Raw genomic sequence first — 13,353 nt, forward strand, 5'->3', positions numbered from 1 at the left:
CGTGTTCCTACAGTGTGCATTCCAGAGTGATGAGATCATGTAGGAAATGCCACAAAAACAAAGTTAGTTCTTTTTGCTGATGATGCAAGTATAGTAATAAAATCCACAAACCAAGAACTAAGTGATGTAATTGTAAATGATGCTTTTCACAAAATTATTAAGTGGTTCTCAGCAACGGACTCTCTTTGTATGTTGATAAAACACAGTATATACAGTTCCGTACAGTAAATGACACAACTCCAGTAATATATATAGACTTTGAACAGAAGTCTGTAGCTAAGGTAGAATTTTCAAAATTTTTAGGTGTGTCCATTGATGAGAGGTTAAACTGGAAGCAACACATTGATGGTCTGCTGAAACGTCTGAGTTCGGCTACGTATGCTATTAGGGTTATTGCAAATTTTGGTCATAAGAATCTCAGTAAATTAGCTTACTATGCCTACTTTCATTCACTGCTTTCGTATGGTATCGTATTCTGGGGTAATTCATCATTGAGTAGAAAAGTATTCATTGCTCAAAAACGTGTAATCAGAATAATTGCTGGAGCCCACCCACGGTCATCTTGCAGACATCTATTTAAGGATCTAGGGATCCTCACAGTATATATATTCACTTATGAAATTTGTTGTTAATAATCCAGCCCAGCTCGAAAGTAATAGCAATGTGCATAGCTATAACACCAGGAGAAAGGATGATCTTCACTATGCAGGGTTAAATCTGACTTTGGCACAGAAGGGTGTAAATTATGCTGGCACAGAAGGGTGTAAATTATGCTGCCACAAAAGTCTTTGGTCACCAACCAAACAGCATCAAAAGCCTGACAGATAGTCAACCAACATTTAAAAATAAATTAAAAGAATTTCTAGATAACTCCTTCTACTCATTGGCTGAATTTTTAGATATAAATTAAGGGAGGGAAGAAAACTAAATTAAGCATTAGTGTCATGCAATATTTTGTGTAATGTAATATCTTGTACAGACATCTTTCATTAACCTGACACGTTCCAAATCATTACGAAGTGTCGTATTCATGATCTATGGAACAAGTATTAATCTAATCTAATCTTGTCTCTAATCTCAGACCATACATTCCATCCTCCAGCCTGGACGCTTCTGATGATCGTTGCTGGGTGTTTGCTTTCACATGTTTCATGCCATACATGCCAATGGCACATGTTTGATAGAGCATAAAACGTGATTCATCTGGAATGGCCACATGTCACCACTTAATGGATATCCAGCTACAATACTGACATGCAAATTCCAGCCTTTGCTGCCAATGAACAGCAGTCAGCTTGGGTGTATGAGCCAGGCCCTGTTGAGGAAGTCCAACGAAGCGACATTCGCTGAATTGCATTGAGGGGGCACTGTTAGTAGCCTCTCGGGTCATATGGGCAGTTATCTGCACAACAGTCGCATGTCTATTCACTCGCATATATCTCCACAGCTGTCATTCACCCATTCATCTATGGTCTGTGCTGTATCACACTTGGCCCAAGGACAAGATTCTAAGATTCTGTTATGAGATGTTCATCTGATCTATTAATTAATAAGAGATCTGTTCACACAATGTTGTAATTGTTACATATGAGCAACAAAATGCAGAAGAGTTATTTAAAAAGTGGTTATGTCATTTCACAGCTTGCAGAGATCGGAGCTCTCTTAAAGCAAGCCCTCAACCCTCGACAGACAGTGAAAAAGTCAAATGTCACAGATCAATGGCTCTGCATAGCAGGTCCACTATATCAAGAAACTTCAAGAAAGATGACAATATGACTATAATTAAAGTTAATACTATCATAGTATCACCAGGGTGACAGATAATTTGTGAAAGTGATACATCGTATTAGCTCAGTCCAGCTACAGACAATGGATGTTATATCCCTCTCGCCCCCCTCTGCCAACATCAGAGATAGCTTTTTTTCATCAGGGGTGAGGAGTAAAGGCACTGCAGGCAGAGGAGGAGGGCAGATGAGGAGGACACGCACAAAGGAAAATGGAAAGGATGAAAGACAGAAAAAATTAAGCAAATGGAGCTAGGAAAAAATAAATAAATAAATAAATAAATAAAAGGAAATGAAGAGAGAACAAATTGAAGGAATATGCACTAAAAGGTCAGTTGATCAATATAACAGCACTTTTGTTTAACGTGTGACTGTATTCTATATTTTATTTCTCCTGTCACTTATACCTATAGGTGTGTTACTAAGCAACTATCCCCCAAACCGTGTTGCCTATCTAATAGCTTGAAGAAGCAACAAAAATTTGATTTTCAATATTTTGCATGATTATTAACTGAATTAAAAAATTTAATCAAACATACTCAATAAGAGGTACAATGTTATATTAACAGTTTAACACAACAAGATAAGTCTTACAGTTAGAAACTGTGTACATGTCTTGAGGCAGCCTAACTGATGGCACACAAATACCCAGATTTGGTTGGTCCAATATTTGAGAGTGAATGCACTTAGCAACTTCCAACAAACTGTAAACATAATTTCAGACCTTTTCTCGCTAACACGCTTAATGCCATATATATGACACACTAACTCATTTATAAAGTAATCAGCCGTTTGAAGATGTTTTATTTATGGGAGTACAATTCTTTAAAGAATCAGGGGTGCATTGGTTGTTATCTTAAAAGTAATAGCTATGTATTTTAACATTTTGTCTTAACTGTTTTAGACGTGTTTAAATAGACAGTAGGCACAAAGTCACAGTCAGTTGGTACTCGGTATTCGCTGTGTGATGTTCTGTGTCGGTCAGCAATATCAACTGTTTAATGTCAGAATGTTGCGAGCTGTAGTATGTAAACAATCATCATGTAAAGTTCACTATCAGCACTCTATGACCGAATTATGTAGATACAGTCCTCTGTACAGAACAGCCTTTGTGTGGAGCGAAAGTATTAGTGCCACCTGTATGTTGGTTTAGTGATCTCTTGATCATGATCGTGACTGTGATTGACAATGTTAGTGAATGTAAACAAACTTAAAAATATACTCCAGTGATGTGGTGTAAAATTATTTTAAGGGTCACTTAAAGGTCTCTTCAGCTGGCAAATGAATTTTAATAAGGAGGCTACTGAGGAACACAATTTTCAGTTCAGTAAACTTACAACTTCAGTGCTACTACTTGTCTGAAACACTAAGAAACAAGTTTGGTTTTACAAGACACTTAATGAGCAATTCAAATTGTCTACCTAAAAGTGAAAAGACAAATTTTAAACAGAAATTACAGATTACATACACCATCATCATCTTCACTTTCAGGGATTAGGCATGATGCCTTTTCCAGATTACATGTGAGAGGCACTCAATAAGTAATGCAACACATTTATTTTCAAAGCCAATTTTGGTTTAAAATGAGCAAACTTTGTTGTGGGAAATCACGGAATATTCCTGCTTCAGCTATAATTTCATGAAGTTCTAATAGGTGGCAGTGCTGTACATAGCCTTCAAAATGGCATCTGAAATGAAGGTGCATTCCAAGCAGAAAGCTGTCATTTAGTTTCAGTGAACAAAGGCATTGTGAGTTGTTGGGTGAGGCATCTGTCATCATAGGAACAAGGTTGTGTAAACCTGTCTGACCTCCTGCATGATGGCCAGCCATACACAGCTGTACCTCCTGCAGTGTCGGCCCACCTGAACACACTCATCTGACTGTGATCGACAGATCACAGTCAAACACCTCGTCCCAGAACTGGACATCTCTTTTGTTAGTGCTGACCGACTCGTCCACCAGTTGGGGTACTCAGAGGTGTGTGCCTGCTCGGTCCCTCACTGCCTAACAGTGGGACAGTAAGAGGAACGAAGGACCATCCATTAAGAGGTTGACTGTGACAATCTTTTGTCAAAGATTGTCATAGGTGACAAACCATGGGTTCACCACTATGAACTGGAAACACAATGAAACAACAATCTATCTCCTCTGAAGCAAAAGTTCAAAGCCACGCCCAGTCAGTAGGTGGTGGTGGTGGTTAGTGTTTAACGTCTCGTCGACAACGGGGTCATTAGAGACGGAGCACAAGCTCGGGTTAGGGAAGGATTGGGAACGAAATCGGCCGTGCCCTTTCAAAGGAACCATCCCGGCATTTGCCTGAAATGATTTAGGGAAATCACGGAAAACCTAAATCAGGATGGCCGGAGACGGAATTGAACCGTTGTCCTCCCGAATGCACCCAGTCAGTAGAGTCAAGGTAGGGTCTTCTGGGTTATTCTGTTTTATGCCACCCCTCATGGTGCAACAATCGACTCTAAAGTGTATTGTGCTACCCTCAGGATATTGAAGAAGTGACTTCACAGTTTCTGTCGCCACAAAAATGCAAAAGAACTCGTCCTCCTCCATGACACTGCAAAGCCTCACACAAGTCTGCATACCTGAGAGGTGTTCACAAAACTTCATTGGACGGTTCTTCCGCATCCACTCTAGAGCCTGGATCTCCCAACTTCAGACTTCAAATGAAGGATCCACTCCATAGGATGCAGTACAGAGACGATGGGGAGGTTACTGCTGCAGCAAGACGCTGGCTCTGACATTGACCAGTAAGTGGTACCAAGTGGGCATACAGGCCCTCCCAGTAAGGCGACATAAGGACGTCACATTGAACAGAGATTATGTTGAAAAACAGTGTTTTGTGGTCAAAAGAGTGTGGAATAAAATGGTGTATTGGAATCCTGAATAAAACCAACTTGCTTTCAGAAAAAAAGTATTGCATTACTTATTGAATGCCCCTCACACATTATATAAAAATAATTTTATAATGTTTAATGTCTTGAGAAAGTCTGTATGAAGTGCAAAGATGGGCATAGAAAGAAAATTTCAAATAAAATCAGAAATTGTGCCTAAAGAGCAACACTAATGCTTATAAACTCATGTTAGGAAGCTGTAGCTGACATCATATGAATTATACATAATGTGAAGATGTTTATTTCACAGAAATTACACAAAAAATAGAATTTAAAACATGTTTCCATAAAATACAAAGGGAGAGTAACTGTTAAAACTCCCTGCCTTAACAGCTTCCACAGTTTTTCTTCTACTAGGCAGAACAAGATAGGCAAGAAAGACACGAAATGGATACTGCCATTAAGCATTATATCAAATCAGTACAATATCTGTGATTGAAAAGTGAAGCTAAAATACTAATGTAATGAGAAAAACTGTCATGATGATACAAAATATAAAACCTTCACAATTCGCTCTCCAGATAAAAATAACAGTACAAATTATGAATATAGCTGTACTGAGATGTATGGTACAATTATTTACCTTTCTCAGCTCAATTTTAAAAAGCTATAATCAGGTACAAATATAACAAATATTTGCTGTTCAGAGTATTTTACAAATAACAAATGAATATAACACAGTGAAATATCAGGAGACAACACATTTGATATTAAGAACTTCAACTGCGTGATTAGGAACTCCTATCACTAAAAGGCATATGAATGTAATTTTGGAGATATGAAGTGCCTAAAAATATATCTCTTGCACCACACCTTTGAAAACTCTAATGAGGCAGGGACCATCAACTCCCATCACATTTACCTTTTGATTAGTTGTTCACCCTTACTGTTTGTGGGTGACTTCAAGATTATTTAGCACTCCACCTAATAACATATATTTTTTAAATCCTCTCTCCACTGTAACTCCAATATCCACTTCTATCAGGTCTTGGGCCTGTCTGTACTTGCGAAAGCATCCTCGATCTTTCAGCTTTTGTAATGTATTCCAAACATGTTGCCTTATCGGTTCATCTCGAATGTACATGTAGACAGAACATTCTGAGGAAGAAGAGACAGCACATTGTTAAAAAGCAACTTTCCTCACAAGGTTATGAATTATAATGCAGAAACCAGCATGCATAGCTGAAACGTTGTGAACTTTGAGGACATGACATAATGGCATTTGGTGACACCAACAGTTAAGTAGGACACAGCTCTGTATTCAGTTAACTTTTATGCTTAGCCAACAATCAATATTAACCTGTCAAATTGCCAGATTACGTTCAATGTCCACGACTTCATCTGCACAAGTACCATACAGGAAAATGTACATATTTAAATTTAAGCATACAAAATTATGTTAGACAGTAATGAACATAATTAAAAAGGATTTTGGTAAATAATGTTTGATATAGTATCACCAGGAACATGAACAAACAGATTGGTCATACAGCTGACATGGGAGGGAATTGTATTGAGTTGAAAATTAGAGAAGTAGTCCTGCATTTTCATAATCATAGCCCAAAACAGATGATTACTGCTAGCTGTATAAAATTATAATTATAGAGGAACTCATTGGGATGTTCATACTTGTGCAACATATTTAGTCACTACCTCTGTCTCTATTGCATTTTATTTTTGAGTCGTAAGTTTAATTGGGTTACCTAACTTCAGTGGGCTTAGAAATTTCAGTGAAGTATATGGTAAAAGCTTTTGAAAATTTATCATGGTTTGTAAGTCAAGGAATACAAAAATTCAACTGGATAACTGATAAAACTATCTTGGTTTATACCTCTATTAATCCAAACTACAGTCTGTTACCTCATGATGTGTACCAATATGTTTGTGTTAATGGCACCACAGTCATTAATGCTACTAATAACACTACTCCACAGCACTGAGATTTATGCTTTGTTATTTGGAGGATGTCACTGTAGACATTAGACACTATATTTTCACTGACACTGAAGTTGGAGGCATTGCGCCATTTCATATCAAAGAGATTTTTGTTGCTCATGAGTTGACAATTGAAGCTTTTTGGTTGTTCCATTGTATTTAAGAAATGCCATTGCTTTCTCTTTTAGGAAACTCAGGGCTCCATTGAATGCTTTCAATGCTGAATGCGAATTGAAATATTCTGTTGTAAATCTATTCTTTTAGATAAGCTAAATCATTAAGGTTCGAGGGGGGCAGTGCACAAATGGTTTAATTCATACTTAACTGGAAGAATGCAGAAAGTTGAAATAAGTGGTACATGTAATGTTAATACAACAGCTGATTCCTAAAACTGGGGGGCTATCAAGCACGGGGTCCCACAGGGTTCGGTCTTAGGTCCTTTACTGTTCTTGATATACATTAATGACTTACCATTCCATATTGATGAGGATGCAAAGTTAGTTCTTTTTGCTGATGATACAAGTATAGTAATAACATCCAAAACCAAGAACTAAGTGATGTAATTGTAAATGATGTTTATCACAAAATTATTAAGCGATTCTCAGCAAACGGACTCTCTTTAAATTTTGATAAAACACAGTATATACAGTTCCGTACAGTAAATGACACAACTCCAGTAATATATATAGACTTGGAACAGAAGTCTGTAGCTAAGGTAGAATTTTCAAAATTTTTAGGTGTGTCCATTGATGAGAGGTTAAACTGGAAGCAACACATTGATGGTCTGCTGAAACGTCTGAGTTCGGCTACGTATGCTATTAGGGTTATTGCAAATTTTGGTCATAAGAATCTCAGTAAATTAGCTTACTATGCCTACTTTCATTCACTGCTTTCGTATGGTATCATATTCTGGGGTAATTCATCGTTGAGTAGAAAAGTATTCATTGCTCAAAAACGTGTAATCAGAATAATTGCTGGAGCCCACCCACGGTCATCTTGCAGACATCTATTTAAGGATCTAGGGATCCTCACAGTATATATATTCACTTATGAAATTTGTTGTTAATAATCCAGCCCAGTTCAAAAGTAATAGCAGTGTGCATAGCTATAACACCAGGAGAAAGAATGATCTTCACTATGCAGGGTTAAATCTGACTTTGGCACAGAAGGGGGTAAATTATGCTGCCACAAAAGTCTTTGGTCACCTACCAAACAGCATCAAAAGCCTGACAGATAGTCAACCAACATTTAAAAATAAATTAAAAGAATTTCTAGATAACTCCTTCTACTCATTGGTTGAATTTTTAGATATAAATTAAGGGAGGGAAAAAAACTAACTTAAGCATTAGTGTCATGCAATATTTTGTCTAATGTAATATCTTGTACAGACACCTTTCATTAACCTGACACGTTCCACATCATTACGAAGTGTCGTATTCATGATCTATGGAACAAGTATTAATCTAATCTAATCTGCAATTTTTAGACATTCAGGTTTAACAGTTAGCTAGTTGCACTGGTACCCAGAAGGAATGTCATTATATTTCTGTGAACAACATTGCAAAGCAGCATGGCACAACCATATTGTTTCAGTGACAACCAGTTTCAGTTAACTAACCATCTGGTTGTCAGTTAATAAATATATCCCTTTCAGCTGTGACTCGCATGAATATGCAAGTCAGTTCTTATAATTATTTTCTTGACTTGTTTTCACTTCTCTGACTCACACTGCCTCGAGTCAGTATTGTGGGGCTATCCCTGTTGTTACAAATGCATTTCTAGTTCCAATTGTTCATGGCATACTGCTCTAAAACGAAAATTTAGTACGCCAGGGACTGTTGTTGCAACAGCAATGTAAGATACTTTCTTAGTCTTCATTATACTGTTTAAATGAATGACAGTATTAATGTTTTCTTATCAAAAGAAATGTAATAACCACAACTATACGCTGTTATTTGTGATTCTCTTCAAATTATGCTTCCTATTGTCGGATACATAATAACTCTCAGTATTATATGGGTCAGAACTGTGTTTGGATTTTATCACTCATCTGCACATTCATTTGGATATCAATCCAGAGCAAAGAAATGTTAATTTAAGTTCACTTTTATGTTAAAAGTATTTACTGTAGGAGAGATACTATTGCTTTTGCTTCTGATATCAAATGGTAAATGCATTTTACCCGAATGGAATACATTGTATCTTGAATGAAATGACAGACATAAGAGATTTGTCTGAAGTTGACAATGCTCATGCTGATTTCTCATTACAACTTGTAACACTGAAAATGCAGTTAAAATACCTTCTCCACCATCAAAAATTTCTGCCGTTTAATATCCATTGATAACTTGTACTGTACTTCTGATTCTGAACCTGTAAGCTTTCTTACAGAACCTATACTTAATATGTAATCGAATGTAATAGTGTATTTATTTGCTTGATTGTAATTATAATGAAAATACTGTAAATTGCGGGGTAATAGCCAAGGGAACTATATTTAAATGTATCAATAGCAACAATCAAATAGCAGTAGCTGTGCCGCTGTTTATCTTTGCATATGGAATGTCTCTGTCGCGTTGCGGGCAGAGGGGAAGAAGGACAGCTTGAGTCATGAAAGAGTGCAGAAGTGTTTGTTGAGTGCTCCCACAGACGCAGTGTGCTCTGTGCTCGAGCCAATTTAGACGCGCCTGATTCGTTAACCTGCGAGTACAGAGAACGTGGTAGGAGTGGACAGGCGGAGGAAGCTGCAATTCCAACTATTGCCTGTCATAATTATCCATGGCTCTGGAGACAATCGAGGTTCTCAACCAGTAGCAGCAGTTCAGCACTGTCATTGGTTACATTCTTTGTCATCCCCACATCTAGAACACTGTAAGACTGTTAAGTGAAAAATTATAAATTTATATGTGCAATACCCGGACCCAGTTCTTTCACAAGGTATGACTAACTTGAATAATAACCTGCAATAGTTGAAACTTGCAGGGCACCTGTGTTGTCACTGTCCTCAGACATTGTTACCAAGCAGCGTCTCTTTCCTTTCCAGGCAATCACAGATTGTTGTAAAATTATGAAAATTGACTAACTATTTATTGACAGATTGGTGTGTTTGCTAATAACCAGTTTTAGTCTATATTTTCTGTCTCAGTAACTGTTCATTCTTTTATTGCATAACAAATGCTTAACTAATTTGTATTTTTGAGTATTAACTTCATTCACTTATAGTAACTAAAAATTTCACTGGCAAAACTAATAACTAAAGATACAGCACAAATTAAGAGTGCACAATTTCATTTACTCTGCATTTAGCTTAGCGAGTGACTTCTAATGGATTCTTATGTATTTTTATGTTGTTATATTTAAAGTAAAATCAGTTGGTCATTTGCTTAAAGGGAATTCAGTTCAATCTTTCAATAAACAAAACGAAATTTCTTGATTTTTTTCTAAATTTTGTATTATGTTACACTGAAGTTACTGAAAGTTATTATTATTATTATTATTATTTTACACAACAAAGATCAAGTTAAGCCAGTCATTTATTTAACCAGTAATTTCATTTAGCATTAGTTTCAAAATTTAGTATTTCTAAATAAGTAACTGCAAACTCAGTGCTTTCTGATTCATTTAAGCAAATAATCACTGGCGTGGCAACAGAACGTTGTCACACCTTTTTAAAATACAACAGTTCATGAAAACAAAGGTGTGACAACCTTCTGTTGCCATGCCAGTGATTATTTGCTTAAATTTTTTTGCCATTACCTTTCTTAAGATTCTGGAGATTCATTGCCCTAGCGAGCTGGCAATGGTTTAATTGTCTGCGTTTTAGCTAATCACTGCTTTCTTTGTATTATCAGTACATTCTGTAGAAAATATTATGTGATACCCACCCTGCCTCCCCCTCTGTGTGGTTTGAGAGCGACTGCCCTATATTCCACTCATTTCAAAATTATCGTCAGAATTTAGATTAGGTTTAGAATAGATTCTTCATTCAGAAGGGTCTGTTGTACACTTTCCTCCAACTAACTAGTGTTATTTTCGTTCAGTAACGATAGCATTACCAACTGTAAAATTTCATTAGGTATATGCGATCAGAGTCAATTACATCACAATACATTAGGCCGATTAGGAAGGGGAGGTTACAGAATGTCAGTGAGGGACATAAAAGTAACATCTTCAAAAGAAAGCAGTAATCTCACTGCATGTTCACAACACTGTGTGATGTCAAATAAGTCCCATGAAGTGAATCCTCAGTCTTCAAAATCAAGGGTGATGCACCAAATGTGGATATGGAGCGAGATGGATTTTGTTGAGAAGGATTTTCTTTCTCCACATGCTTCCTATACAGAGGTGAAGAACATGTTAGTTTATTTAATGCATTTATAATATTTAACAATACCTGAGAAGGGAAGTTGCTACTCACCATATAGCAGACATGCTGAGTTGCGATAGGCACAACAAAAAGATTCACACAATTAAAGCTTTCATCCATTAAGGCTTTTGTCAGCAGTAGACACACATACACATACACACATGCACACATGCACACACACACACTTGCAGACATGTCTGCAGTCTCAGAGAGCTGAAACCACACTATGTGGTGTGAATCTTTTTGTTGTGCCTCTCGCGCAGGCAAAAAGGAATACAAACGTTTCAAAAATGAGATCGACAGGAAGTGCAAAATGGCTAAGCAGGGATGACTAGAGGACAAATGTAAGGATGTACAGGCACATATCACTAGGGGTAAGATGGATACTGCCTACAGGAAAATTAAAGAGACCTTTGGAGGAAAGAGAACCACTTGCATGAATATCAAGAGCTCAGATGGAAGCCCAGTTCTAAGCAAAGAAGGGAAAGCAGAAAGATGGAAGGAGGGTCAATACAAGGGCGATGTTCTTGAGAACAATATTATAGAAATGGAAGAGAATGTACACGAAGATGGTGAACAAGATGTATGAGACAGGCGAAATACCCTCACACTTCAAGAAGAATATAATAATCCCAATTCCAAACAAAGCAGGTGTTGACAGATGTGAAAATTAGCGAACTATCAGTTTAATAAGCCATGGCTGTAAAATACTAACACGAATTCTTTACAGATGACTGGAAAAACTGGTAGAAGCTGATCTCTGGGAAGATCTGAAATGTTGGATCATGTGAGGCAGTGTGACACTAAAACTTATCTTAGAAAATACATGAAGGAAAGGCATACCTACATATCTAGCATTTGTAGACTTAGAGAAACCATTGGACAATGTTGACTGGAATACTCTCTTTCAAATTCTGAAGGTGCAGGGGTAAAATACAGGGAGCGAAAGGCTATTTACAATTTGTACAGAAACCATATGGCAGTTATAAGAATCGAGAGGCATGAAAGGGAAGCAGTGATTGGGAAGGTAGTGAGACAGGGTTGTAGCATATCCCCGATGTTATTCAATCAATATATTAAGCAAACAGTGCAGGAAACAAAAGAAAAATTCAGAGTAGGAATTAAAATCCATGGAGAAAAAATAAAAACTTTGAGGTTCGCTGATGACATTGTAATTCTGTCAGAGACAGCAAAGAACCTGGAAGAGGAGCTGAACGGAATGGACAGTGTCTTGAAAGAAGGATATAAGATGAACTTCAACAAAAGCAAAATGAGGATAATGGAATGTAGTGGAATTAAATTGGGTGATGCTGCGAGAATTACATTAGGAAATGAGACGCTTAAAGTAGTAAATGAGTTTTGCTATTTCTACCATCTGGTGAGCAAGATGTATGAGACAAGTGAAACACTCTCAGACTTAAAGAAGAATATAATATTTCCAATCCCAAGCAAATCAGTTGTTGACAGGTGTGAAAATTACCAAACTATCAGCTTAGTAAGTCACGACTGCAAAATACTGACACAAATTCTTTACAGATGAATGGAAAAAGTGGTAGAAGCTGAGCTTGGGGAAGATCAGTTCAGATTCTGTAGAAATGTTGGAACACATGAGGTGGTGCTGACCCTATGCTTATCTTAGAAAATAGATTAAGAAAAGGCAAACCTACATTTCTAGCATTTGTAGACTTAGAGAAAGCATATCACAATGTTGACTGGAATACTCTCTTTCAAATTCTAAAGGTGGCAGGGGTAAAATACAGGGAGCGAAAGGCTATTTACAATTTGTACAGAAACCAGATGGCAGTTATAACAGTCGAGGGGCATGAAAGGGAAGCAGTGGTTGGGAAGGGAGTGAGACAAGGTTTTAGTGTCTCCCCAATGTTATTCAATCTGTATATTGAGCAAGCAGTAAAGGAAACAAAATTCGGAGTAGGTATTAAAATCCATGGAGAAGAAATAAAAACTTTGAGGTTCGCTGATGACATTGTAATTCTGTCAGAGACAGCAAAGGACTTGGAAGAGCAGTTGAATGGAATGGACAGTGTCTTCAAAGGAGGATATAAGATGAACTTCAACAAAAGCAAAACGAGGATAATGGAATGTAGTGGAATTAAATTGGGTGATGCTGCGAGAATTACATTAGGAAATGAGACGCTTAAAGTAGTAAATAAGTTTTGCTATTTGGGGAGCAAAAAAACTGATGGTGGTCAAAGTAGAGAGGATATAAAATGTAGACTGGCAATGGCAACGAAAACTTTTCTGAAGAAGAGAAATTTGTTAACACTGAGTATAGATGTATGGAGGTGAAACGTGGAAGATAAATAGTTTAGACAAGAAGAGAAAAGAAGCTTTTGAAATGTG

At 37.1% G+C, this 13,353-nt stretch overlaps 1 protein-coding gene across 4 annotated transcripts in view; it reads right to left on the reverse strand.

Annotated features, from left to right (window-relative positions):
• Positions 1–3,053: 3,053 nt before the first annotated feature.
• LOC126281745 (uncharacterized) overlaps positions 3,054–13,353 on the reverse strand; it is a 221,055-nt gene continuing 210,755 nt past the window's right edge. For all 4 annotated transcript variants that reach the window (XM_049980961.1, XM_049980943.1, XM_049980935.1 and 1 more), the window contains exon 12: positions 3,054–5,789. In XM_049980961.1, the coding sequence (XP_049836918.1) occupies positions 5,575–5,789 (215 nt within the window). In that variant the 3' untranslated portion in view covers positions 3,054–5,574. The remainder of the gene's footprint in view (positions 5,790–13,353) is intronic.

The sequence above is a fragment of the Schistocerca gregaria genome, chromosome 1 (assembly GCF_023897955.1).
Source record: "Schistocerca gregaria isolate iqSchGreg1 chromosome 1, iqSchGreg1.2, whole genome shotgun sequence".
NCBI classification, from domain to species: domain Eukaryota; kingdom Metazoa; phylum Arthropoda; class Insecta; order Orthoptera; family Acrididae; genus Schistocerca; species Schistocerca gregaria.